At 42.6% G+C, this 26656-nt stretch overlaps 2 protein-coding genes across 6 annotated transcripts in view; one reads left to right on the top strand and one right to left on the bottom strand.

Annotated features, from left to right (window-relative positions):
• The window catches only part of robo3 (roundabout, axon guidance receptor, homolog 3 (Drosophila)), a 72531-nt gene extending 71482 nt beyond the window's left edge, over positions 1-1049 (top strand). For 3 of the 4 annotated variants that reach the window (XM_027273453.1, XM_027273451.1, XM_027273452.1), the window contains one exon: positions 184-1049. In XM_027273453.1, coding sequence (XP_027129254.1) covers positions 184-195 — 12 coding nt within the window. In that variant the 3' untranslated portion in view covers positions 196-1049. The remainder of the gene's footprint in view (positions 1-183) is intronic. The other variant, XM_027273454.1, reaches the window with a different exon arrangement.
• Positions 1050-8779: 7730 nt separating this feature from the next.
• Positions 8780-25985, bottom strand: robo4 (roundabout, axon guidance receptor, homolog 4 (Drosophila)). Of its 2 annotated transcripts, none has more exons than XM_019267880.2 (18): positions 25471-25985; positions 20374-20700; positions 18238-18395; positions 17046-17166; positions 16772-16910; positions 16403-16530; positions 15976-16323; positions 15750-15871; positions 15494-15665; positions 15166-15363; positions 15036-15078; positions 14784-14896; positions 14075-14401; positions 13831-13935; positions 13475-13610; positions 11728-11949; positions 11295-11644; positions 8780-10089 (listed from the first exon to the last, which is right to left on the bottom strand). In XM_019267880.2, the coding sequence occupies exons 1-18, from the start codon at positions 25667-25669 to the stop codon at positions 9905-9907; spliced, it is 3393 nt and encodes a 1130-aa protein (XP_019123425.2). In that variant the 5' UTR covers positions 25670-25985; the 3' UTR covers positions 8780-9904. The 2 variants fall into 2 exon arrangements, with proteins under 2 accessions (XP_019123425.2, XP_019123426.2); XM_019267881.2 differs by lacking the exon at positions 25471-25985 and adding an exon at positions 22247-22534.
• Between the last annotated feature and the right edge of the window lie 671 nt (positions 25986-26656).

The raw sequence follows: 26656 nt of genomic DNA, 5'->3' as shown, positions 1-26656 counted from the left end.
TTCCTGTCCTTCAGCAACTGTTACACACATGCAGCTGAGCAAAGTTCAGTTCTGGAGCAGGGTGGTGCAAAAAAGTTTGAGCTGACATCTGCCTTGATTTATCATAACCAAATGTCAAAATGTATCAAAATCAAGCAGAGTTCTGCTTTTTTTATTGATGTTAAAATGTTTCTCTCTTACTAGGAAATGAGATAAGGACACCAGTGACTGTCAGCGTACCTTCGATGCCTCCATCATCCACCATCTTTCCATTGTGAACACGACGAGCTGGACAAGAGGAGAAGTTTTGGGTTTCAGGACACCCAGACTCCACGTCATTGCTGTGAAAGAAAGACATAACGGACTTTACATCATGTTTTTGGTATTACTATGATTATTTATGAGCTACAGAGTTCACTCCTCTCCCTTGATTTGTAAATACCTGTGTCTGTACTGTTCTTTTGTGGGCTCTGGATACAGGGAAAAAGATGTATATTGTATTTATGAGGATTAAAGTTAAAAAAACAAACAAAAAAAAAGTCTTATTATTAAAAAAAAGAAGAAAAAAAAGCTCGTCTTGAATGTGCCAACCTTTTTGTCAAAATGTATACTTTTTGGAAAAGCATTAACTACTGTTGCACTCTCTTGTTGTGATGGCAAAACAACAGAAAATACGAAGCACAAAGTGTGTTTGCTGGTCGAGAGGTGGAGGAGGTCAAGAAAAGCCAAAACGAGCGGGTTCTCGCTCCCGGGATGGACACTTCCCCCACCCAGAACCGGGATCCCTGCGCCCATGTAGTCCGCTACGAATGTCATACTTTTCTATGTTTCTTTTGGTTTCCCTGCAGCGAAACGTTCCGGTGTGCCAGCAGACAGACAGGCTTTATAAAAGTTTGATTGTAAACCTCCCTCCCCGCTCCTCCACGTCCGTCTGAGGGACTGTTTGCTGCAGTTGTGAGATAAAATTTGCATATACTCCTTCCAAAACAAACTAAAAAATGTCTGTGGACTGACTTTTTTGTACTCTTGTTGTTTTGTAAATGTACAATAAAATACATTTGCTGATCCAAGTACCAGGCTGCTTATTTTCACTTTCATGACGCCGTTACATCATTATACCAAGGACGACACGAGAGCTTTGGTGACTCACCAAACTGAACAGAATTTTGACCACAGCACCACCTAATACTACGCTTATTCAGATAAACACTAATGTAATAAAAAAAGGAAATTAACGGGAGAGAAATAAATGCATGAAACTTCCAGTGAGAATAAAATGCACAGTCCTCGTCCTGTGCTAAATCACGTTCTAAAGTTCAGCTAACATGAAGTGAGTCCTGTCGGGGCTGACAATTTGCAATTAAGTCTGCCTTCAGCAGCCACGTCACATAAAAAACGGGCAGCAAACAGTGAAAGATTCATTCTATATTTGTTGTATCATTGATATTTAAATATTGCAGTTACAGTCTGATGCATGTGTGTTTATTTGCATTCAGTCAGTCAGACTACTGATATTTTGTATACCAGGAGTCAAATACTACAACAATTCTTTTGTGTCATTATTAAACTTATCTATGACTGAAAAATATAAGTGATACTTTTCTGTCAGCCTGGCAACCACTTTTAAAAGTTAGTATCGAGCCCTGCTTGTTGTGATTTAATTCAAAATCTTAGTTTCCCTGGACACTGTTGTAGTGATATAAGTTTTATGATAAAAATACTGTAAAGAAGTGGAAATTTCATATGAAGCTCAGTGAAATTTAAAGTGTATTTTTGCACAAAACTGAATTAATGTCAACTCATATTTGAAGTCAAAGGCAAAACATCAATTTATCACTGTACAAAATCTGCTAAATTGTTATGAAAAGTGCATTTTTCCTTTACACGTGTTCTTTGTTATTAAGTGAAACAATGAATGTATTATTTCATAAATTAAATTATAAGTTTAGACGCATTTACACAAAAAAGAAAATACACAAGGGAAGTGTCACGACCCGGCTCTAGAGCCATGACAAACACAATAAGGGAGACTTGAAGGCCAAAATTAAAGTTATTTATTGTGAAGAATTCAACAACACAAACCAAAGAAGCAATGGGGTGTGTTAATCAGTCAGTCAGTCAGTGGTGAGGGTGCGTGTATGCATGGGTGAAAATGTGTAGATGTGAGGTGTTGTGTGCGATGAAGAGAAAGAAACCAAAAAACCATGAGGAGAGGTGGGTGGAGCCTGACAGAGAGAGACAGAGCTTTAAATACTCTCCCTCACTCCCAGGTGTTTCCACCAACAATCAGCCGGGCAAGGAAACACACTCAAATTACCCAGGGAACCGTCACAAGTGAAGATAACAAGACACGGGTGAAAACTCGTCAGGGCGGAAATGACGATCAAAAGTGGCGGGAAACAAAACAAGGGACGAGGGCAGGAAGTGACATTACAGACGGGAGGAGAGGAAAGAATTAGAAAAGTAAACAGGAAACGCTGAAGAAGAAACACGACACGACGACTTCTCCCCAAACTAATGAAGTCAAGTTGATGTCACATGACAGTCAGTGAGGCTAAAGGTCACACGGCAGTCACCTGAGAATCATCAGTCACATGAATGAAGAGAAGCATGCACACGGCAGATGAGGTCTCACACCAAACAACTTTTCAAATGATTTATGCAAAACCATAAAAAAAAAGTCTTGAAAGTTTTCTAGTGTATAGTGGGCATAAATCACATAAGTAATCCATAAGACGAACTTGGAAAAACTCCACACAAACTTCTTGAAACCTTCAACTTTCCAATCAGACCTAAATAAATAAAAAAAAACCCTCTGCCTTATTTCTGAAGCTCTGTTTGCTTCTTAATCTCTTAATGCCCCATTCTTCTCCCCATCCTGCAGCGCACTGCACATGGGCGAGTGCTGTACGCGCCGAGGAGCATGAAATTGCAGAGCTCTCTACTCCGAGAGTGCAACACACACTCCCTCCCTCCGTCCACCTGAGACGAGGCACACCCCTCCCCGCGGATGCTCGTCGTGTCTCGGCATACGCAAGCTCACTGACACACACACACACTCACACACTCACCTGCATACATGAATAGCCTACGGTGTGTTTCTTTCTTTCAGTAAAGAGCATGATAAGATGCAGCAGCACAGCTTTGTTGCAGTCCACAGACGGAGATGATGAAGGTGGCAGAAAAAGAAATCAGACACAGATCCTGATAAATGTATTAAGATTTGACTGACAGGTGTTTTTAAAGGCCTGATACTACAGGTTATAGTGTAACCACGTTAATATTTCACTGTAGCAACACACATAACACATAACGTGCTGAATGGATTTGGGTTTTTGTCTTTTGCCTGTCTGTATTAGATAAAGCAGTTATTGTGACGACTTCAATAAAGTCACATTATTCCGATGACGTGTGACGGTTTTGTGTTTCCTGTTTTATTTTGTGGTTTCTCTCTTCCTCTGTCTGTGTCTGTGTATTTCTGCTCCTTGCCTTTGTTTCATCATTCTGCTCCACCCTGATTAGTTTCACCTGTGTCGTTAGTTTCACCTGTGTCGTTAGTCTCACCTGTGTCAGGTCGTCCCGCCTGGTTATTTAGTTCCTGTGTTTCCTTTGTGTCTTGGTCTGTTCATCATGTGTCTGTGCCCATGTTACTGCTCCTGTTTTCTTTCTTAGTTCTGGGGTTTGTCTATTGAATTTTAATTTGTGGTTTTTTTTTGCCACTTTTACTTTGTTTCATCCTTTGTGTTCATCCCAGCCAAGTGAATTATTCAAGTTACGTTTCATGTACTGCCTCTGCCTCTGCATTTGGGTCCATCCTTTGAAACCATCTGGGACATGATGATGATGATCCAGAATGAAAATCCTCTTTACACATTACAAATCCAGCTTAAACAGCTGCAACATGTTATGTAATTGAGTCCCTGTAGTATTCTACAGGATGTTTGAAGTATGAACATACAGATGGAAGGTGAAGCGTACTGCACTGCAGAACGACGATGTGTGGCCGTGGTGGCAGGTTTATCCGTCACACCGTTAACCTTTAACTGGATTGCATTGTGCTATGCTCGGTGTATTTTTAGGAATGTGGCCACAGATTTCTGTGACAAATTCCTGCCGAGAGTTGGGTGGCAAACTATGTACGAGGAGTTCTTGTGATAACCTTCAAGGCTGGATTCCCGTTACGCAAAGACTCACTCAACAAACTGAGCTTTAGTTTCTCGTAGTTGAGTTGAAGGTTTCTGATCACGCTCGAAGCAGAAACTTTATAAATGTGTTAGTTTTTGTTCTTCTCTGTCAGAGTCTGAACATCCTCGGGTATGTGGGGACCTTTGATATATTTCAGTAATGATGTTCTTACATTTTACAGTTGTGTGCTCATATTGTCGGACCTGCATTTTTTTATTCTTACTCTACTCTAACTTTTATTTGTTCATGCCTCACTGGAGTCTCGTCCACACGGCCTCCTCGTGGGGCTAAACCTTTGACCCAAAGTTACTTAATGTTCCAGTGACTGAGTACATGTAGCTGTTCTCACTGGAGTAAGGGAATACTTAAGTACAGTACTCGGTTTGTACTTAACTTGAGTATTTACATTGCTACTTTATACTACTATTTTACATAAAATCATGTTTGTTACTGTGAATACAATGCATTGTTAGAGATTCAAACCATTCCTTTAAAACAGCAATGATTTGTTCCATCGTAGTAGTTTCTGTCTTGGAAGGAAGTCCTGTGTCCTCATACGTCCTCACGACGATTACAATGCATATTGTGTTCTTAGGTTGTTAGCAAGAGCAGAGGACAACACAAAACAATGAGAAGATTTACGTTGCTGACCTTCTCCGCTGTGACCCAACACCCCTTTACCCTTTCCATGCCCCCCCTTCAACCTCCCTCCATCCTCTCTCCATCCCTCCCTTCTTTTCTCTCTCGCTCAGCTATAAATCATCTCGCTCATTCATTAGGAGCCAGTGTCAGGGCCGAAACGCCCACCAGGTCTGAAGGAAGAGGGCCCGACGGCCTGAGAGGGGAGGAATATAGACAGAGGCAGGAGGAGAAAAAAAGGGAAGGATGAAAGGGAGGGGACGGCGTCGTTTAAAGGCCCGTTCCCTCATTCCAAAATGCAACACACCAATTTCCATGTTAATTTGGCCTGTGACAGCGGAGATGGATGTTCGGGACTTCTTTTTTTTTTGGCTGATGTGATGCATACATAGAGACGCTGAAATGAAGCCATTATGAAGGCAGCGGGGTCAGTGTCTGTAGAAGGTGAATGATATCGTGGCTCATAGGGTAACAGAACATTTAACATTTAAGCGACGTTGGAAATCATCAACGTGTCACACTTTACATTAACATATATTCAAATGATTCAACAGACGGGGGCGCTATAAACTTTTACTCAGCATGCACAGATATAAGAATATTGTTTCTGCAAGACTTTAGAGCAGCAGATCTTTTTAGTCCTACCATTTTTACCTGAGTACAGCTGATGTACCTGCCTGTTTTTTGGAAACCTGAACAAACACATAACTCATCCCTGCACTGCATTAGCCACCACCTCCACTTTGTGTGGAAAAAACAAAACAGGTTTACAGTATTTTTCATGAAGTTTTAGAGAATTTAAACTGGGCTTAAACTTTCTTGCTATAATTCAACATAGCATTGAACCATCTCAACCTTTTTTTGGTAAGGATTGAAGGTTCACTGTGTAAGAAGTCGCCACACCATGTTTTTTCCAGTATAACAGACAAACTAAACTCCGGCTGAAGATAGAATCTTCTTGTGTTTTTCATGGCCTCTGTAGTTCATCCTTTACAACAGGAAGGCAATATGCTATGGAACCCTTAAAGTGACAGTTCGTGGCTTGAAAGAAATCTTCTTAGCCTCTCTGGAAAAATGCACGTCACAAAGGTGGAACCTAATCCTAACCCAACCTTTGAGAAGTCGACCTTTCACTGGACACTACAGGAGAGGAGGCTGAAGAAAATGCTAAATGAACAGAGACATCTGGTGTCCGTGTTCAGTGGGCGAGTTGACCAGCAGCTCCAATAAATGTGCTAATGTGCAAGACAGTGTGTGTGTGTGTGTGTGTGACTGGCAGGGCAATATTGAAACAGATCGCCCGTATGGGTGCCATTGATTTCCAGTTAATTGAATGATTACCACTTTAGCATGCAACACCACTGTTAACCAGTGCTGTCAATCAATGCGAGCGTGTCACTGCCACCTGAACCGCCGCCTGCGTGATGACAGGAGTCAGTTCAAACCACAGACGCTGAGAATGTGTTGCAGCTCCTGTAATCACACCGACTGGAGTGCTGCTGCTTGTACTACATGTTGTAACGTGTGCTACTGAATCAATGTGCTGTGCACTTTCTGTGCTCTGGTTTTAAAAAAAATATACATCGGGCTAACCGCTTCGCCGATATCGTCTCCTCGTGTGATATTCTGTTTGTGTTGGTACACTTGATTTGCTTTGACTCCCTGTAGAATCTGATTACGTCTATGGCCACAAACTAACCTCATTTCCCCGCAGATCAATAAAGTTCTATTGTATTATATAAACAGAGGTGTCGATACAGTTATTGGATCGAAGTGAATGGCTGGGTGCCGAATTATGACAACCCGAGGGTGTTATCGTGTAAAACTGCTAAATGATTTAAGACAAAATGGTTCCTTCCATCGTCCGTGGGTTCCACACACCACTGCACATATTTTTATGTCTGGGCTTTAGAAATTAATTATCCATTTGGTAAAATAACAGACTGCAACGAAAGACAAATCTACATGTGTCCGCGCGTGTGCATGCTGGGTTAGCATGGTTTCAGGCCATGTCTAATATGGGTCATCGGTTTGCTGACATGCTATATAAAGCTGGTGTTTTGGCCCAAATGACCGAAATGTATGATGCATGCATGAACTCCCAAGGGCAACGTGTGTGCATGCATATCTTCATATGAGCTAATAAGACAAGCAAACATACAGTAGTGCTTGATTCATTAGTATGTGAACCCCTCGGTGTGAGTGTGCACGTGGCCTCATCTATCAGTGAGTGTGCGTGCCGCTCGGTGGAGCTGGAGGCTTCCTGTAGAAACATATGGCCTTTAGTGAAGAAGACAGATGAAGGATTATCCCTTTGGCAGTCCAGTGTACGCACACACACACACACACACACACACACACACACACACACACGTACACAACAAATAATGCAATACATGCTGTATTTTGTATATAGATTAAACACAGTTGGGGCTGCTACGTTTTGATAAATATCTTGTTACTGGTGGATACTTTGTCCATTCCTACACAAAAATGTACAGCCCTTTTTTATTTGAAAAACTTATTGGACATATATATATTATCCCTTTAATACTTGATTTTCATGCACCAAACACCAAAAAACTGTTTCTCATTCTGGTTTAAAGCCTGATTTCTGTGCTAGAAAGCCTATTTTGACTTAATTATTCATGTTTTTAGCCTGCTTTGACCCTTCTCCCAATTACAGGTCTGTTTGACTTTTATCTGACAATAGCTGCCATCAAACAGGTCTTAGAAAATTAAATAAAAAGCCACAAAAAACACTGAATTCAATCATTCTTCAAATTTCGGTGCAGAAACAAAGCCTGCTCCTCTTCTGAAAAGAAATACGAATGACCCCTGTGCTTCATATTCCGACATGTTTTCTCAGCTCCGATAATTATGGACTGGCTTTGGCTTTTTTAAATACTGCACTCCATAAATTCTGATCCTGGCGTTGCTGCCTCTGTGCAGCTTATAAATGAAACAGACAGCGAAGCACTTCTTTGCTCAACGTTCCCAGTCTCATTTGACCTCAGCAGCCCAGATATAAGACACGGATTACTTTGGAAAAGAGCATGTTGTGCTTTGCAGCTGCATGACAAACACTCATCCTGAACACAAAGTCACTGAAGAAATCGTACCAGATTTACACTGAGAATATCTTAATACTTTAATGCAACTTAGACGAGGTCTGAAACATCAAGTCAGAAGAATGGGCAAAGACTGAGAGAAGCATGTGGAAGCTCTGAGAAATAAAATGGTGATCCATGTGTGCCTGACGTAACAACAGGTTTGTTGTTGTAATACTCATTATTGGCCACAAGAGGCTGAAGTACAGCTCTACCCCTTCTTCTAAATGGGACTAAATTAGACTTTCATATATACAGAGAGAGCAGGTCCTCCATGCAGTGTGCCATGTTTCTATCTACAGTAGTCCTAAATGGACAAACCAAACAGTGGCTCTAGAAAAATGTTTTCTGTGAGTTTCATGGCTAACACAGTTTCTCCTGGAATGGGGAGAGTGAGGCGAGGCCCTCACATGGTCCTATAAGTCATAAAGCCAGGAGAGATCAGGGCTTCCATGAGACCAACATGAAATCTTTGGTTTTTCTTTTGGAGAGGAAACATTACTTAGACACAGAAGACAAAAACCCCATGTGTCCTAGTTTTGTACAAACACAAAAATAGATTCAGTTTTAATTATTCTCTGCGATGGTTTGTAATTAGAAAGTACAGCAGCTTTGTTTGCCTCGGTTAATCAAGCAAAACAGATGAGGTCTATATCACCTTCCTGCTCCACACAGCCAATAAGAACAGCAGTGGTCAATTAAATCCTGCCCACAGGCCACAGAGGGACGCTGTGTAATGTGAGAAGATGCTTCACTTCATCCACATCCACAGACACGGAAACAAGGAGCTACAAACGCATCCTGAAGCTTGCATGAAGGTGTATTTTTTTAATAATAATAACTCTCACACTGTTGCATACAACATGTAACATGGCAGGAACTTTTTATTTCACAGCTCAGCTTGGACACACTCCAAATATAAAGTCCTGGCAAAATGTAAAACTTGATTTCAGTCAATACAAAGATTTATTCAAAACTATGAAACAAATCATGTAATGTGAACAACAACAAAAAAAAAAACGCTTACAAAATCAAAAACATTAGTGAATTTATATATAGAAATTGCAAAGACTAAGCTACGCATAGAGCGCTTTTCATTTTACAAAACCTCCCGGTGAATGCTTACTAACTTAATTCAGTTAAATTTGAACAAAAACAACTTTTCCTACATTTCTTCTACTCTGAGCTACAACATGTTTCGTCTAATGCAAACTTTGAGTAACGTTAAAAAGTGGACAGGGTGTATGAAGATAAAAACAATCTTTAAAATATAAAAGAATTCCCAGAATGTCGAAGAAATCACCAGAATAAACAGGAAGACAGAAAATGATTTGGAACGTGTTCACAATTATTTAAATAACATTTGTTGAATATGCTGCATATATATGTATATATACACTAAAACGGTTTGTACAAAATCACTATGCTCTGTTTAGGACCTACAAATCCTGCAGCAAACATGAAAATAGGAAACAAATGTGTGCTGTGAGGGGGAAACTCGAGCACACTGTAATGACTCGCTTTCTCACTTTCTCACATCCTGCCTTTGTGACTTTTTGGCCTTTTCCAAACACGCTGGGTGAGAACATCCAGAGGGAAGTATCTAATTATCCTGTTCCTTAATGAGAGGAAAGGATACGCGGGGAAGGAAACGAGACTTTAAAACTCAGTGGAAGTCATCCGAAGGATGCCGAATAGTGGCTGGACGGCCCTGAGGTAAACTGGGAACTATTAAAAGACAAACAAAATGTGCATCTAGTAGCAGAGGTGAGCGAAACATCAGGGAGTGAGGCTCCAATTATATTTCAAATACAGATATTTATCTGTCCTTGACAGAAAAATCTGGACCCTGGATTATTCAGACCTCCAAATAGTTTCTAGCACTCTCAGTAACTGATGCAGTATCACGTCTGTCCGCTCCTCGTCTTGCAGTTCTGTGAGGTGCTTTTTTTTTAAGTTATGTTGTATCTTTTCCTCTTCTGGCAGAGTCCCTAAGTGTCAAAGGGTCTGGCAGTCCTGCCAGAATAGTGCGCTCTGTACTTAGCTTCCATTTCTTCCACCCAGGCCATGTTCCAGTCCCACGCAGGAGCGTGCTCCAGCTCCCCGAAGAACGAGTCGCCCTCTGCATGAAATGATGGATACAAGCCGCTGAGGGGGGAGGCTGGCGGAGAGAAGTCTAAACACAGAAGAAGAAGAAGAGGGAGGACATGTTGACGCGCGTTTCAATATCGAGCGGGGTGATTATATTAAAACAGAAAAACCTTTCTGCCGTCTGGGAAGGGGAGCAGAATGAGTAAACATTTTAAGAGCTCCTTTCACGCTGATTCTCTCAGGAGGAGCAAATTTAGAAACTTCTTTGAAGCAGCTGTCTGTCATTGAAAATAAAAACCACACTGCCAATTCACATCAGCCACATTGTGGATTCTAAAGGTACTAAGACATTTCAAAGAGCTCAGAGAGTGTTAGCTGTCCAGGAATAATAATAAGCTGCAGTGGGTCCCAATCTGAAACCAGCCTGTCCCTGCAGCTCCACAGTTTTCATAAGATTATAGTTCAGAGAGAACTGTTGTTCTCTGACAAGGCGACTTTCATTTAATGGATGAACGATCTAATTCCTGATTTGATGCAGATGATTCTCCAAAAAAAGCACAGCTCTGGGTCGGCCATTAGCGGGGACGGATTTTCATCTCATCTGAGGCCTCGGACTCGTATTATTAAACTTTAACATCAGCCACAGGGAGACTGCATTATCAGCTGCAGAGGGGGGGAAAAACACTCCTTTTTTTTTAATCACAGTTTTTTTTTGTTGTTGTTGTTGTATGTGTGAAAAGTAGCTGAAGCTGAAAACAGCCAAAAGTGAGAGTTTGGCAAATGGAATAAAGCTGAATGGTGCCTGCAGAGGGAGAGGAGAGCCGAGAGTGACTGATGAGGTGACTCAGGGAGGGGGGAGGAGGAGGAGGAGGAGGAGGAGGAGGATGACTCATCTGGAGGTTCAATTTGCTGAAAGGTCCTGAGTAATTGCCTGGTGCCACCTTAGATTTTGCATTTAATGTCTTTGTCTGTTATATCAGACAGACACATGCACAACCACTGATTTTAAAATCTTCTCAGACATGTGTGCACACACACACACACACACACAAGTACAATCCTCCTATACGCCTTTCTTCTTTTGTGTTTATAGAGTCTTAAACATCAGAATGAACAAACTCATCTGTGTGTGAGTTTCATGGTTCTGGTTGACAGGTTTCCTGCATGCTACCTACATGTCTGCATCACCTACAGACAGAGAGCTCCATCTAGTGGAGGAATGCAATAAACACAACAGATCCTCAAGTCTCCAGCTGTTTTTTTTTAAGCATCAGTTCCTCCTCTGCTTACCTGACAGGGAGGCTCCGCTCATGGTTTCAGCTGCCGCGGCCAACAGTCGGGCGAAGTTGGTGCTGTCGTTGGTGTAGCAGCTGTCCACCGAGCTGATGAGGCTCGTGCGCGCGCTGGCCAGGTTGCCGTCCGTGACCGAGCTCCAGGTGTTCCACAGCGAGCTGTCCCATTCGCTGTAGCAGGAGGAGGGCGTGCTCTGGAGGCGGGCGCGTCGCAGGCCGATCGGTGGGGCCTCGTGCTCGTCGGCGGCGGGGTCATCCTCCAGCTGGGTGGAGCGGACTGGCCCGCAGATGTAGCCCATAGTGGGGGGGAAGTGGTGGGGCAGGGAGGGACGCTGCTCAGGCAGGACACTGCAGAGAGAGAGAGGAATGCTCAGACTGACACATGTGCTATAAACTAAACTACTTCTGTTAATGTCTGTCTGTGTCTTCACCTGCATCTCTCAGGTTTAGGACTGAGCTCCAGATACTGGATGGCTTCCTCTGCTGTCAGCGTGCCACCCTGTTCATCATCCACTGGCATGCAGTATGATGTAGCTGACAGGTGGCTGTAGGGGGGGCAGTTGTTGTTGTTGTTGTTCTTGTTGTGACCTGATCCAGCACACACTGACTGCAGAGAGCCCATGTCCACTGTGAGCTTTGTAGAACGACTGGAGCTAAGGAAAACGGAGGAGGCAGACACAGACATCATAAAGACCGGAAAGAGGGGGAGACCGAGGGCTAGACTTTGTGGCTGTGAAGTGCCAAAAACTACAGTTCCTCGAAAGGCCACTTGAGGGTGGCTACAAGACAAGTCAATCTCCGTAAGCCCCCATGTTAAAATGTTCAAAGTTCTGCATAATTAAGGGCAGCTTTGGTCACTTTGACAGGTGAGTAATGTCACAGGTGGCTTGTTTGAGCAGCCAGGCTTCTTTCAGCCTGAAACAGCTCCTGTGGAGTCTTTGCACAAGATGGTGACAGTTTAAACTTGATTCAGTCTCTGAGTTCAGTGCACAAAACTTTTATTTCATGGGTATATTGATTCCTCCCAAAACGCTTTGCACTTGTTTTAAATTATTCAAATCAAAATAATTATTAATATTTATGCAAATAGGTTATTTTGTGCGTCCATCCAACTTTTGGTCTTGATAACTAGTGATGTCATGCCTTTATACTGATAACTAATCAGTCATCGTACTGTATGAGACTGTGAAAGATAATAAATACACGGTGTAGTGAATACTTCAAGATACAAATGTGAAAAATTCTCTATAATTTTGCCCCTGTCAGATTTCAATGATGGCCATGTCATTGGTTAATAAATCCCAGTTTCTTTATATAAATGTGTATAGTGCGTGGATTGGTTCGGCTGAAATGTGAATGGCACCCTATCTATAACTCGGGATGGACTGAGCACATTTTAAATGTCTTCAGGCAGATAAAAGCATCAATAATTCCAAGCAATAATAACTGCACTTTTCTCCAGTGACTGACTAAATTACTAGTTTCAAACTCTCTCAAAGCAAAGTGCTCATCGGCCTCAGCTGTCACCTTCTTGCTTTGCACTTTCTTGATTTTCCCAGTTGGCAGTGAAAGGCACCAGGCTTTCAGGCCATCAGTCTCCAGCCTTTATATGAAATTCTACATTTTCCTGTGTTGGGAAACATAAACGAGTCTCGCTTTTAACTTCCAGATGTGTATGTCTGCAAACAAGATGCCTGTCAGAGTTTCCTTTTTCCTTCTTGGGTGTTTGGTCATTTCTTGGGCCTCTCGAAACGACAAAACATATACTCAAAGGAAGGAAGTTTAGGTAATCTCGGACCAATTAGGCATTAAGAAGACTCCAGTATGAGAGGATGTACTGCAGGAAAGAATCTTTTTTTTTTTTTTAACATCCAGCTTTTATGTTTTTCTTTTTATACCTATCCGCTGTGCAGCTTCTGTTGTTTCAGGTGTTTCTAAACAGGTCTGTCACACATTAGAGCTAAACTCAGCTGGGAACGGATATACTGTAAGGACAGCACAACTAAAATGCTGTGTGTGTGTGTGAGCACAGTGGACGTCCTTCGGGACTGTGTGGCTGTTTTTCAGTCGGTAAACTCAGTGCTGATAAATCTGATCTGCCTGACTGACCTGCATGAGAAAATGTGTGGTGTATGATCCGACCTCGACCTTCCAGTATGAGCTGTGTGTGTCTCTTACCCTTCGTCTGAGGTGTAGCTGTGTGCGTCTGCGCTGTCCTCCATGGGTAGAGGTGGTGGTGGAGGCAACATGTCCACGAGGTGTAATGATGCAGAGTAATGCAGCAGACGAGGACTGCTGGCAACTTGATTACACTCTGGGTGAAAGAACACAGCACAAGTTCAAATCAAATAACACACACTTACTAATTACCAATAACAATAATTAACACTACTGGTGCTTCAGATGTGCAGAATGAGTGCATTCGCCACTTTTCTGAGAACATTAGGAGTTGTTTCATGAGATGAGCAGTAGGTGGCACCAATTCTCCAAAAAAACAGAGTGCAGAACAAGACAATGTACACATGTTGTCATACCGTGCCGGCCTGACGGTACGTGACTGAGTCTCTGTTTGTAGACACCGGATGGATAAGCCTGCTTCCTGGTTGGAACTATGGGGACGCTGTTTACTGCATGCAGCTCTGCGAGGGACACAGATTTAGTTACACAGTATTCTATGCTGATACACTGAGAATGCAGACAGTTATGCAGATACAAGCAAAGAAGGAATAAACTGTAGTATTATTATTATCACATTCCCAGTCATCCTCCACTAGTCACCCTGCTTGCTGTGGCTCTTTTCCCATGACTCCCTCAGCACTCCCATCTTAGGTTGGGGGCGTATGGCCTGTTTCCACGGTAGCGCCTCAAGGCTACCGAGGCCCGAGGTCTTTGCCACGGGCTGGCTGAATATCTGGATGGTCTCGGTTCCTTGTTGATAGGGCAGGCCGTGAGGCATTTTGGAGCAACGCCCGGGACTGTTGAAGGTCTTGAGGCCGTTGCCCATCAGGTCCACGTAAAAAGTCCCATAGACACTGCAGCTGTCGGTCACAATGGGCACAGCTGAGTCCGAGCAGCTGGGGTCCTTCTTGGATGAGACCGGGAGGCCTAATGAAATACAGATGCATATGCACAGACACTCATAAGCATATTTATGGTAATGACGTTAGTTGTGCTTTTCTAAATGTACTGACATGGATTAATAGCGCACATTGCTGATGTGTTTGCAGGCTGTCTCACTCTTGTTGTTGACTGACAGCTTTCACACCACGCCAAACAAACAGAGTTAAATGGGTGCACTTGAGGTTCACTTGAAACAAACAAAGCAGGTTAGATGTGACAGCACCCTGGGAGTCTCCAATCAATGTCTTGCTATATTAGCGAACTGTCCGTTTTATCCTCAGTTGCATGGACGTAGTATTTCTATCCAGATTATCGTGTATGTCAAGTGTTAGACCACTGCTTCAGCTTATTTATGATCAGTACTCACTGCTGCTCCTGATTCCTGGATGTTTCTGACCTTGAGCCCATAAATCCTGATACTTCTGGCTGAAGGCAGGTCTCCAGCCTCCAGATATCCAAGGGGAGTCTGGAGCTACCATCCTATAGAGGAGCCAACACATGTCACTTTAAGGAAGTTTTATAATAATATTAAGAGTCAAGTTATCCAATCTGAATAGAAACCAAAAGAGATGTTACTTTATTTGTCAACACCAGGCTCTGCACATTCTCTCCACTCTACCTGTGTTTGATGATGAGATCTTCGTTGGCTAGTCTGTGCAAACCTGAGAACAAAAACAACATGATATGAGCTGTTTTGTCTCTTTGACATGGCTTTATTACAGACTCAAACACTGAAACTGGGGACACACCTTTACTCCTGCCATGTCCTGGCAGCAGGTGGCCTGTCCTGCTGTGGCGTCTGCAAAGGCAGACTGCTGCCACCATGAAACTGCACCACAGGAGGGCGCCAACGCTGCCGATAAACACCGGGTCCTGAAGCAGGGCCAGGACCTGAGATAGATCCCGTCTTTGGTCGTCGGACTCAGGGAGGCTGCCTATCTGTGGGTCTAAACAGTAAATAGAACGCAGGTCAAATCAGAGATTTAGACATGATATCTTCTTTAATTCCACACTGAATACACCGACTGCATTTGATCTGTTACAGAAATTAATAGCAGAATTTGCCGTTTTGCTCACTGATGACAAATCCATGGGGATCACTCAGCATTCCTACTCCAGCTCCGTTGATAGCTGCTATGGTGATCCAATACCGATTCCCTGGTTTGAGAGCAGAGATATCCAGGTTGTGTCGGCCACTATCCACTGTCCAGTTTTGGTACTGCTGCTGCTCGGACTCCACACACCACACCTGCAGAAACAGGTAGCATACATAATATTTGGACCTATACATGAAGAGCCTGCAGTAACTTTCAGGTTGTTTTCTAGTGATTACCTGGTAACCCTGGATGATACCATTGTGGGTGTCGTGAGGAGGAGGCTCCCAGCTCAGATGGATGGTGTTATTCTGCTCATGGCTCACCGTTATGGACACAGTCAGTGGAGGGGCACCGGGCACTGCAGAAAGAGTGCTGAGTTTAGTATTACCTTCTAATCATGGCTGTGCTGTAGATTAAAGTTCAGTAAAACAGGTATCAATCTTCCATCATGTGATGTCTCACCTGTCTCAGGGACTCTGAGGTGCCGGGTGTTGCTCTCCCTCCCGTACAAGTTGCTGCCATAGGGACGAACTTTGAACTCGTACTTGTAGCCTCTCTTTAAGGGGCCCACCTGAGTCTGGAAGCTTGGCATTGTCACTTTCTTTGCTGCCCAGTCAGAGGTGGCGGGCAGCAGAGAGCGGTACAGAACCTCGAAGCCATCGAGGTAATGAGGCTGGGCCGGGAGGGACTGAAGCTTCCACTGTACCTGGGAGATGTTAGACCCAGGGGCCACGATGGTGACGTTCTCCAGAGCAACTCGCAGGGCCGACAGTTCTTTGTGGAGGTCTTTCTGTGTCGTGCTGGCAGCCTCTGGAAAAACAAAGAGTTCTTTATTTCAGGCTTTAAAATGACCAGGAGGTGTGCGATGCTTTTTGAAACATCATCCTACCTTCAACTAGCAGCTGTGCGCTGGCGGCGACCACACCTACATCATTGACAGCCGTGCAGGTGTATTTCCCGGCATCCTGGGCTGTCACATAATGGATCTGAAGAGTCTGGTCTGGATTTACAAGATACCTACATACACATAGAGAACAGTGAGTTTCATTTACTTTATATTTTCATTTAAAAGCACGAATGTCAGGAAAGCAATAAGCCCCGAGGAGACGTGCAGGCAGCTGAGTGACAAGCTGGAGTAAAACCTTCAGTGTGTGCATGGGAATATGAAATGGGATGATTGTCATTTTGAAAGTATGTTCCACCTGATGTTTGATAGCATGTCTGATAGCATGTTAAGTTAACTCTATGAATGAAGTACCTGCCGTTGGGCAGAGGCCCCTGCTCCCTGCTCCAGACCACAGCAGGAGGAGGGTCACCTTTAGCTTGGCAGTAGAACTGGGCAGACTCCCCCGTTCTCACGGACACATTTTCTGGCTTCAGCACCAGCACAGGTTTGGCTGAGGTAGAAGAGAAGAGGAGAGAAAGAAGAGGAGGGGATATTTTTCTTGTCAGTGTAGGATAAAAACGGCATTAAGAACACATGGCTGAATTCAAAAGAGAGACAGTAAGCAGTTTTGGGAACATTGTCTCACCCAGCACAGAGAGCCGAGCCGCCCTGCTCTCTCTCACTCCCACAGTGTTGCTGGCCACGCATACATAGGCACCGGAGTGGTTCTTCTCTGCAGGAGCAATGATAAGCTTCCCACTTAGCTCCTAAAGGACGAGCATAGTGCAGACAGAGGGTGCACGGTTCAGCGAGAGGTACATCAGAAACATAGACTTCAAATGTGATGTGGGCATGGCTTTAAGCACTCAGTGTCAGATTAGTACTGCAGTTACAGTGCACGATCCTCTGGTGCTCAGTGTGAACTCAGTCGATGATGTCGTATTAGTCAACCGGCACGTCTGTGTCCTGGTGCTGACTAAACTCACAGAATGTATGACTACATCAAGAGTAATATGAAGAAATATTGACATTAGTAATGTCTGTTTGCCTTCTAATCTCAGGTTGGACGTCACAGTTTATTGACTTTGAATGAATCATCAGCGCACACATGGACATGAATATCTGCGTGATGTTTTTTTTGCCATTCAGAGAGAGTTGTCTGGTACGTTAATGTTCTTTGTGGCTTCGTGCAGACAAAAGAGACACAATGCAAAGAAAAGAGAGCGCTCTGGGCAGCGGGTCGTCCTCTAATCAGATGATTGGCGGTTCGATCCCCGGTTCGATATCCTCCAGTCTGCATGTCGAAGTGTCCTTGGGCGAGATACTGAACCCCAAATTGCTCCGGTATATTGCATCGGTATGAAAGGGTGAATTAGATAAGTACTGTAAAGCGCTTTGAGTGGTCGGACTATATAAGTACAGTCCATTTACAGCAGCAGAATCAGACCCTTGGAGAGCATTGTGTAGCTCAGTCCTGATTATTGTGTTGTTTGCTGTTTGGGGGTCGGGTTGATTCAAGAGCGGATCGTTAAAGATCAGATATTTTTGCAGGTCGGGCAGTGTTTGGCTCTCATTAAGGGGTCTTAAAAACCCTGATGTGCATCACTATGCCTCAGAGGATACATTTTAAAATAATAATAAAGAAATCTATTTGTAGCTTGTCATCGTCTCATCTTGGTCATGGAAGTTCACATTTTTTTTATCATACTTAATTAATCTGGGTGTGACCGTCACGTTCAGTGTCTGACAGTAAGATCTTAAGAGACTCCGGGTGCTTCTTCAGTCCAACATGTAAAACTATCACGGCCATCACAGTCATGCTGAAGCAGAGGGCTTACGGTGTAGTGGCGATCGGTGCTGTTGATGGGCAAGCCGTCCTTCTTCCAGATGACGTTAGGCTCAGGATGTCCCGTCGGGGGGCCACAGTTTAAGACGGCCACTTCCCCCTCTGCCACCTCCACATCACTGGGCTGCACAGTGAACTCCTCCTGCAACGCTACGACAGCACAGTCAGGGTTAAATGGTCCTGTTCAGAATCCCATTTAAATTTTGAAGTTTCACCACACGTCACAAAGTTACTAAAGTAAAACTTACTTTGTACTTTTGCATACTGACAAAACAAAACAGTAGACATAAAAGTGTCAACCCTGCCCAAACATCACTGTGATTTAGTGTCTTTACTCATTAGCAGCTCCAAAGGCAGGCAGTAAAGCAGCCTTTAAAGCCTGTTAGGGGTCATTAAAGTGAGAACATCTGAGTGAATGGGCTTTCGCTGCATAAGAAAACAGGCAATGACAACAAACACTCCTTCCAATTACAGTACATTCATTCTGAGCTGGAATTTTAAAAGTGTGACCATAAAAGTGATTTGCTTCTGTTCTAATCATCAGATCACACGATGGAACGTGACAGAAACTTTTCCTGCAGTTACTGTCTCTGTGTGTCAAAGGCCTTAGTCCTCACTTTCCTACGTTGCCGTTTGTCCCATGCAGCTTTAAGCGTCCCGTAAAGACTCGAAGACGAGCAGCTGCTGCATTTCTACTTCACTGCGATCCAGATAAGTAAACAGGGAGGCTCCGAGGTCAATTAGCACCAATGTTTGACCCCCCTCCTGTCCAGCAAACACTGACACTGGACCCCTTCTGTCATTATACATCTTCATCTGCCCCTTTATATGTGTGTGTGTGTGTGTGTGGGATTACGCCTTCATCTCCCCGTTCCTCTCCTCTAAAAGGGTTTGGGGATTAAATGTGCCTCTGTATGTAAAGGTTGGAGGAAGCTCACACATTTTATATTTGTCTCTTTTGCGATGTGTTGGCTTTAGAGCTTGATTTGCTCCTTTCTGTGCCAGAGAAGAAAAATATAAATGTTGCTATTTATTGCCAATACATTGCCGTGTAAACAGGCTACTTATATCTGCAGTCTTTTATTCTATCACACCAGTAACTATAGCACTAGATCTACTAATTGGATTCATTTAAATATCCCCAGGGTGCACTCAGAGCCAACACACACTTGGTAAATCTGTTTTCACCTTCTATGCAGCCTCTGCATGGAATAAGCTGCAAAATACTTCAACCTTAGCAGCACTCCAATCTTTGAATACCTTTTAAAGGTCTTTACAAACTGCCCTAGAGGGAAAAATATTGCTATTTTACATAATCTTCGACCTGAGGTGGAATGTGCTGTGGATATCGTCGGCATGGCCTGTATCCCTCTCTCTTTTTTCCTGTGTTGTAATTATCTATTGTATGTGTCCTAACATGAATCTTGCCATCTTGACCAGGACTTCCTGGAAGAGGAGATCTTGTGTCTTGAATAAATCAAACTTATATTAACTTTAACAACTGGAAAAATCATGTTCATGTGTGTGGAAAAGTCGTGTTGTGGAGAATTCTATTCAGAAATGGTCAGTTCAGTGTACAGGAGTCTGAGATGTGTCATGCCGAAAGCTTGACAGAAGCTTGGCCAAAGGAAATCAAGGATTTATCAATACGCTTGTCATAACATGACGCCTTTCCTCTATGGCTAGTCTTTATGCCCTCGGGACAGTGCCACAACTACAACTACTCGATGTCTCGACATGGTTATTAGTCTACAAACAAGGAAATGTGGAAAACTCTGGTTCGACATTATGCGACTCTGTAGAGGGTTCGATGTTGTGTACCTGTCTGTGTCTAGGGAGTGAGACAGCCCTGTCCTCTGACCTCGGTTATCAGAGTAATGATGAGAATGGCGCCTGCTTTCCTAAACACAAACACACAGCTGCTCTGTATCTCAAAGAGAAGAGGTCAGCGTCCACTAACAATCTAAGATTTAACACTATTCCTACAGTGCCCACAGGACATACGCTTGACCCTGTGCAGCCCCATATGTGGCCTGAAAGAACAGAAAGATGTTCATGTCAGCAGTTCACTTCTGATTCTTCAGGGGTAAAATAAAATACTGTGACCCCTCCTCCCCCGCAGTCTTACCTGCAATATACAGCGATGCATTACGGCTGATGGCCTTGCCCACACCGTTCCTGGCCACGCAGGCGTAGACACCCTCGTGCGACTGACCCCGCTTGCCCCCTCCTACGCTCAGGAAGAAGAGGCTCCCCTCTGACAAGACCAGCGGCTGTAACTGTCCGTCTCCCTTTGTGGTGTTCAGTGGCTGGCCATTTCGTAGCCACTCGATGGTCAGCTTCGGGCTTCCCTCGGCCCGGCAGGAGAGCGTGGCGGGATTCCCGACTTTCACCACCACGTCGGACGGGTGGTGGACAATGCGGGGCGGCGAGTTCTGTGCACGAACTCTGGAACCTGGAGAGAGTACAGAAAAACTGACTTTAGAGTATCTGCTGATGCTGAATGTCAAGATTTGATAAGAGCCTGTTGTGACTGAAACTGCTTTTGAATCATTTCTTAATAAATGAAGGTTATGGACAAGACAAGACACGTGAGGACGTCACCTTGTGTTTTAGGAAACAGTGGTTTGAACATTTTTCACTATTTTCTGACATTTTATGGACCAAACAACTAATTGATTAATCAAGAATGATCAACAGATGAATGAGTAATGTAGTTGCAACCCTATACTGTAAAACCTTGAGCTCCTTCTTCTACAGTGTCAGAGGAGCCACACCCAAACGGCAGCACCTGGCACCTCTGGGTTCATTTCAGCGGCGACAGAACGCTCACAACAAACAGGTTTAAGCCTCGCTACCAACAAACAATGACTGTTTGCATCCAGCAGCAGCGGAATGCCATTGTTTGAACTTCCCATGGAGTTGGATGACCACACTGAAGGAAGTGGGGAGACTGCGATCAAACTTCCTGACAGGAGAGGAAACTCGAGGGTCTCGGGAACATCGACCCTGACAAAAGCAGAGTGGAACTCCCCCATCGGAGGCATATCCGCAACAGAACAAAAGAGCTTCTGTGGAATTTTTTACTTTTTTTTTTTTTTTGTATTGACTCATTTGCAAACAGAACGGAAACTTTAAAAATGAACTTCATGTCAGGATTTGGCAGAACTCTCACAGATGGAGAACGTTTGTTTTTGTCTGGAGATAATCAAGATGAAACTTTCTGAGAAATAACTGAACATAATCCCAATCTGGCTAAAAACTATTTCTGGCTGCCTTACAGTCAATAAAAGGGTTGGACTTCTCCTTGAGCTGTTCGTTCCTTTACTATAGCCGGAAATACCTTCAAATCACAGCTAACAATAGCATGTTTAATCTAACTGTCACCGGGTAGAAAGAGGATGCAGAGGACGGTTACGTCGAGGATGTTTCAGTGTGTCTCAGAGTGTATGTTGATGGTAGAGCTGAAACGATGAACAGAAAAGTTATTCCAAAATATCACAAGTGTGAATATCTGATCAGTAACAAAAATCATTGTGAGATGGGAGGAAACAAAAAATCTATATATTATAGGGCTCAGTGAAGTCTCACATCATAAATGAACATTCAGGAGTTACTGTTTGAATACATCAGCTGACTTCAGTAACTGCATGTCATGTCGGATTTATGATGTTGGCTCATTTAATAGGTATTGACAAATACAAAATACAAAATTCTTGTCCCACAGCCTCTGTTTTACTTCTTAAATTGTGTATTTAAGTAAAGTATATTTATTACATGCTACATGTATCAAGAGGGAATGATCAGAACCTTTTAGGTTTAACACCAATACAGATTATTATATGGATTTTTCTAAGGATAGACATCAGCCATTAGCAGTAATAAAAAAACAAATGTAATATTCGCATTAGGCTGATGATGATTTACCGTATTTACCATAAACTATGACAATGACAATGACAATTTTGAATGTTTTATGAATGAAAGTCAAACAGACTTACCTGACAGAAGAACTCCAAATACTGACAATAATAATAATAATATTGCCATGGAAACACAGCTGGTCATCATGAACAGTGAGCGCAGTTAACAGTCATAGAGAAGAACTACAAACTAAAGGTTTGAGGCGCGTCCGAACAATTTCTCCTTCTCTTCTCCTATTGATACATATTAATATAATATAAATAACAATATTTTGAATTGAAGTGAAGCCAGCTTTACTTGGAAAGCGCTTTCTTCTATTGAAAATCAACGACAACTTCATTTAACGCGCACAAGTCAAGCTGGCTCAGTCCCATTAGGCTTCCTGTAAACTGGGTTTTCAAAATAAAACTCATTGACAAAAGCACACTCAGATGCACCAAAGTTAATATTTAGTTCATAATCAGTCATTTTTTGTGTCTATCCTAGTATTTTATAAGATGTCACAATGAATTTTTTGTGTCTATCCTAGTATTTTATAAGATGTCACAATGAATTCAGAACATTTTGCTGCCATTTATTGCTATTAATTTAGATTTTTTTTTATTGATTGAAGTGTTTATTTCGAATATGCAAACCAAAATAAAAACAGAAGTAAGGCAAAACATTTAAACATAGAAGTACATATTCAAAAAGGAGTAAGAAGAAGAATAACTTATGAACTCCCACCACTTCTCTTTAAACTTCCTTGCAATTTGGAAAGACGTATTTTAATTTGAATATAATGCCTTCAGCTTCCGGTAATGTTCTAGCTTTCTTTGTCAGATTTGACAGACGCAGTGGCAAAAAGTCATGATGGCGTCATGACGCATGCCTCCATTCAAATGTTCAACATGTGGAACCTGAGGGATGAGAATAAAATCTGAATTTATTATCTGAATATATTTTTAATCTATCAAATTATGTGGAAATAAAAATATTAAACTCTTCTGCTTCCTAAAGATGGTACACCATCAAACACTGAAATCTCAGAGTGTAGTTCAGACTATTTTATTAGCCACTCTTATCTAATTAAATTAAACTGTCTGTGGTGGATGTATTGATCTTTGCTGGGTCCGTCTTGGCACTTTTCTAGTTTGCTGTTGACAGTTTGTGGCAGCAGCTCTGTGAGGCAGGAAGCCTGCCATGATTCTAAACAATAGAAGGAAATTATGGATCTGTAAGAGTCCACCAAGTAGTTCAACTGTAAGTAAGCTGTTCACTTTAACTCTTTATTTATAGACTAACTCACTAGAAAAGTGAGCATACTCATAAAAGTCAGTTTGCCTGCTAATATCATCACACAATGCTCTATGTAGAGCTGATGTCGGCACGGCAGATCAAATCCATGGACGAGGAAGCACGACCTAGATATGAAAAGCTCAATCTATGCAAACAAAAACATAACGATTCTTATAATCAGGTGATTACACACTGATGAAAACATAGTTATGCATGTCAATGTATGCCATGATTTGTAATTAGTACTGCTGCAAGAAGCTAAAAGTGCCTGTGAGACAGAGACACAAATGAGAACAAACTCTTTGTAATAACATGTTGTTCTCTCTTTGTGAAGTTTAATTGGTGGCTTTCTAATCTGTATGATTCGTAACAGGAAAGTATTTTAATTTCCTGTATTCAAAATACAAAAACAACACAGCCAAGATAATGAATTCTGTTTACTACGGTGTGATTGTATTTAAAGTATAAAGAGTAATGCAATTAGGCTCAAATGCAACTTTGGGAAGGATTAAAACAGACACTGAGTTATTTTCAGGCTCCATCATGGCAAAGCGAGGGCGACCCAGAAATAAGTGAACTACCACTAGTTCATTCCTTCCAATGGCTCACATAAATAAAGCATTGTTTGGTGAGCTGTTCATTGTGCGGCTCAGAAAAGCCCAGGGCTAAGTGATGGATGTTTATATTGATCCAACAACTTGGGCTTGATGGCCCCGGCATCGGCCAGCTTTCACTCTGCAACAAAAGGTTTAGAGAGGATGAAGGATGAGTCCCGGCTAAACACAGCCCATGGGAATGGTGCTGGACTGAGAGATGTGCCGAGGGAAGGAACCTCTTTCAGGCTGTAGACCAAAGGTCAGGGGAAGTATTGGACCGGGCATAGAGGGCGGGATGGAATAAGAAAAAGAAAGAATGTGTCAGCTATAGTGAGGAATGTGATAAAAAGTGACTTCAGAGTAAATTCAGAGTGTAATTCAAGTGTGTTATGTAAAGGAACCAACAATCACTGTCAACATGAAAGGCTGCTTTAAACAGAAATGCATTCTGTATTGAAACACGCTGCGCCTCCATTTCTTCATGGCTGCACTTAACTGAAATAATTACGTAGTGGGGATGACAGCAAACTGTTTATCTTTATGTAAACACGTTTCTTTCACACACACTATAATTACACTTTCCCGCTTTGAATAAATTGGTTGAATAGTTTGTTTCTAAAGAATAAAATATTTGATGTAATACTTAAACTGTCCTACAGAGCAATTAAACCTGTTAAAAAGCAAACAGATGTTCTGTGAACACACAAAACGTTCATATTTTACCCTTCACAGTTAGAACATGAATATGATTCCTATAATAGGTTTAAACAGATAGATGTGCCACCAAAAGACAAATTTAAACACATCGACAAGTGTGAAACATTTTACACAACACATTTTTCATTTGTCTCACATCAGCTATAAAACAGCTCAATAAAGTGAGTCTATATCCAGACAGTACTTTTTTACAGAGAGTTTGAACTCCCAAACATCGTAGATGTGATAATATACTCTGTATTTTGGCAAAGATGCATAGTCCATACATATAACATGTCATGGTTATTACTTTGTTTCATTTTCATCAAATGTATCAGCTCTGTTTGCGGCAGAGGGAACAGTTACTTCACTACTTTTCTACATCTTTTGTTTTAATAAAGTCATAAAGGAAAAAAATATACATGTTATAAACAGAGGAAATGGTTAATTTGTTGTTACTTTTATATATAAAGCAGTGCAATCTGCAGGATACCAAACGAGGAACAAGTAAAGTCAATGTGAGTTTATTTTATTCAGATTTATTTGTATTTTAAAATAATGCCCTGCATCAAATTACTAAAGTACTCTGACTTCTAATGCATCTCAAATAAGCTGCTAAACTATCTGTTATTGCATACTTTTACATCTCCATGCATGACACAACGTCAGTTGACGTGCAGCAGGTTGCTGCATGCCTCCGATCTGAAAAGTTGCGAGAGTTCAGGGCTCACCTTTTCTGCGGTGCAGCCTGTTCCTGTGAGGCGTGTGCTGGTGTCCACCACCGTGACGAACATGCTCCCTGACCCGGCTCTTTGACCCCTTGTCGAATCCCCACTCGGTGAGAGAGATGTCTTGGCACTCACACCTCTGTGAGTACTCTGCCCAGGTGTAGAACCAGGACACCCAGAGAAGCCACGCACTGACCCGCATCTTCAGTCACAACACTTCCTGGATGCAAGACACCGAGCCCCTTACTGCAGCTCCACCGCACCATCCATACCCTCAAAATCTGAATCCTCTACTGTGACAGTCCACAGACGTTTAGCACGTGACCTTTCCTATGCACCACTTGTTATTTGGAAATTGTTAAACTCTGTGTTTTCTTCATATTCCTTAAACATGGTTGTGCGCTCCTCTTCCCTCCCTCTTTAATTTGGCTGCTCTTGGTCTCCCCATCTCCCTCCTCTTTGGGTCCTTTTTTCCCTCGAGGAGGGAGAAGTTGGGGGGAAACAATGATCAAAAAACAAGTTTCAGACCTCATGCTGAGCGAATAGTGAGGGGAAGGGGACCAAGGGGTACTGTCTTGTCCAACAACATCTGTGCCATTCATTCTGCATAGGATAAGGGGAGGGGGGGGCGCAGAAAACAAGGCTCAGTCTAGGGGTGGAAGGAGGCGAGAGGAGGTTGAAATAAAGGGGAGGTAACACAGAGAGGCCTGTTTTCCCAAGTCAGATCAGTTCCATTAATCAAATGTCTAACATGTGACTGATCAATGTAGCAGAACAATTTTTGATTATCACATAAGTTGAATATATTGCACAAGTTAAATGTGCTGAAAGTCAAATATTTCACCTAAAATTAGCAAATGATATAAAAGAAAAAGGTGCACATGTAAAGATATGAAGTTAATCTGCAGTGCAGAGGTGAAGAACATTTCTCTCTGCTTCAACAAAGCATCATTTTTAATTTGGAGTTCACATGGTCAGATGTAAATTATCGCAGCGGAGGAATGTTGTTTCATTTGACAAACAACAGCTTCAAAACAGACGAAACGGGTACAAAGGCTTCTCTTTCTCTTTCACCGCGTCGCTTTAATGTGACAACTCCCCCCCTCCATCCATCCATCCCCACCTCCCACGACTCACTACCCAACCTCCCACCAGTCAACTAGCCAAGCAAATTTGTAGCTGCCTGTCT

The sequence above is a fragment of the Larimichthys crocea genome, chromosome XXII (genome assembly GCF_000972845.2).
Source record: "Larimichthys crocea isolate SSNF chromosome XXII, L_crocea_2.0, whole genome shotgun sequence".
NCBI classification, from domain to species: domain Eukaryota; kingdom Metazoa; phylum Chordata; class Actinopteri; family Sciaenidae; genus Larimichthys; species Larimichthys crocea.
This window is presented reverse-complemented; position numbering and strand designations above follow the sequence as displayed.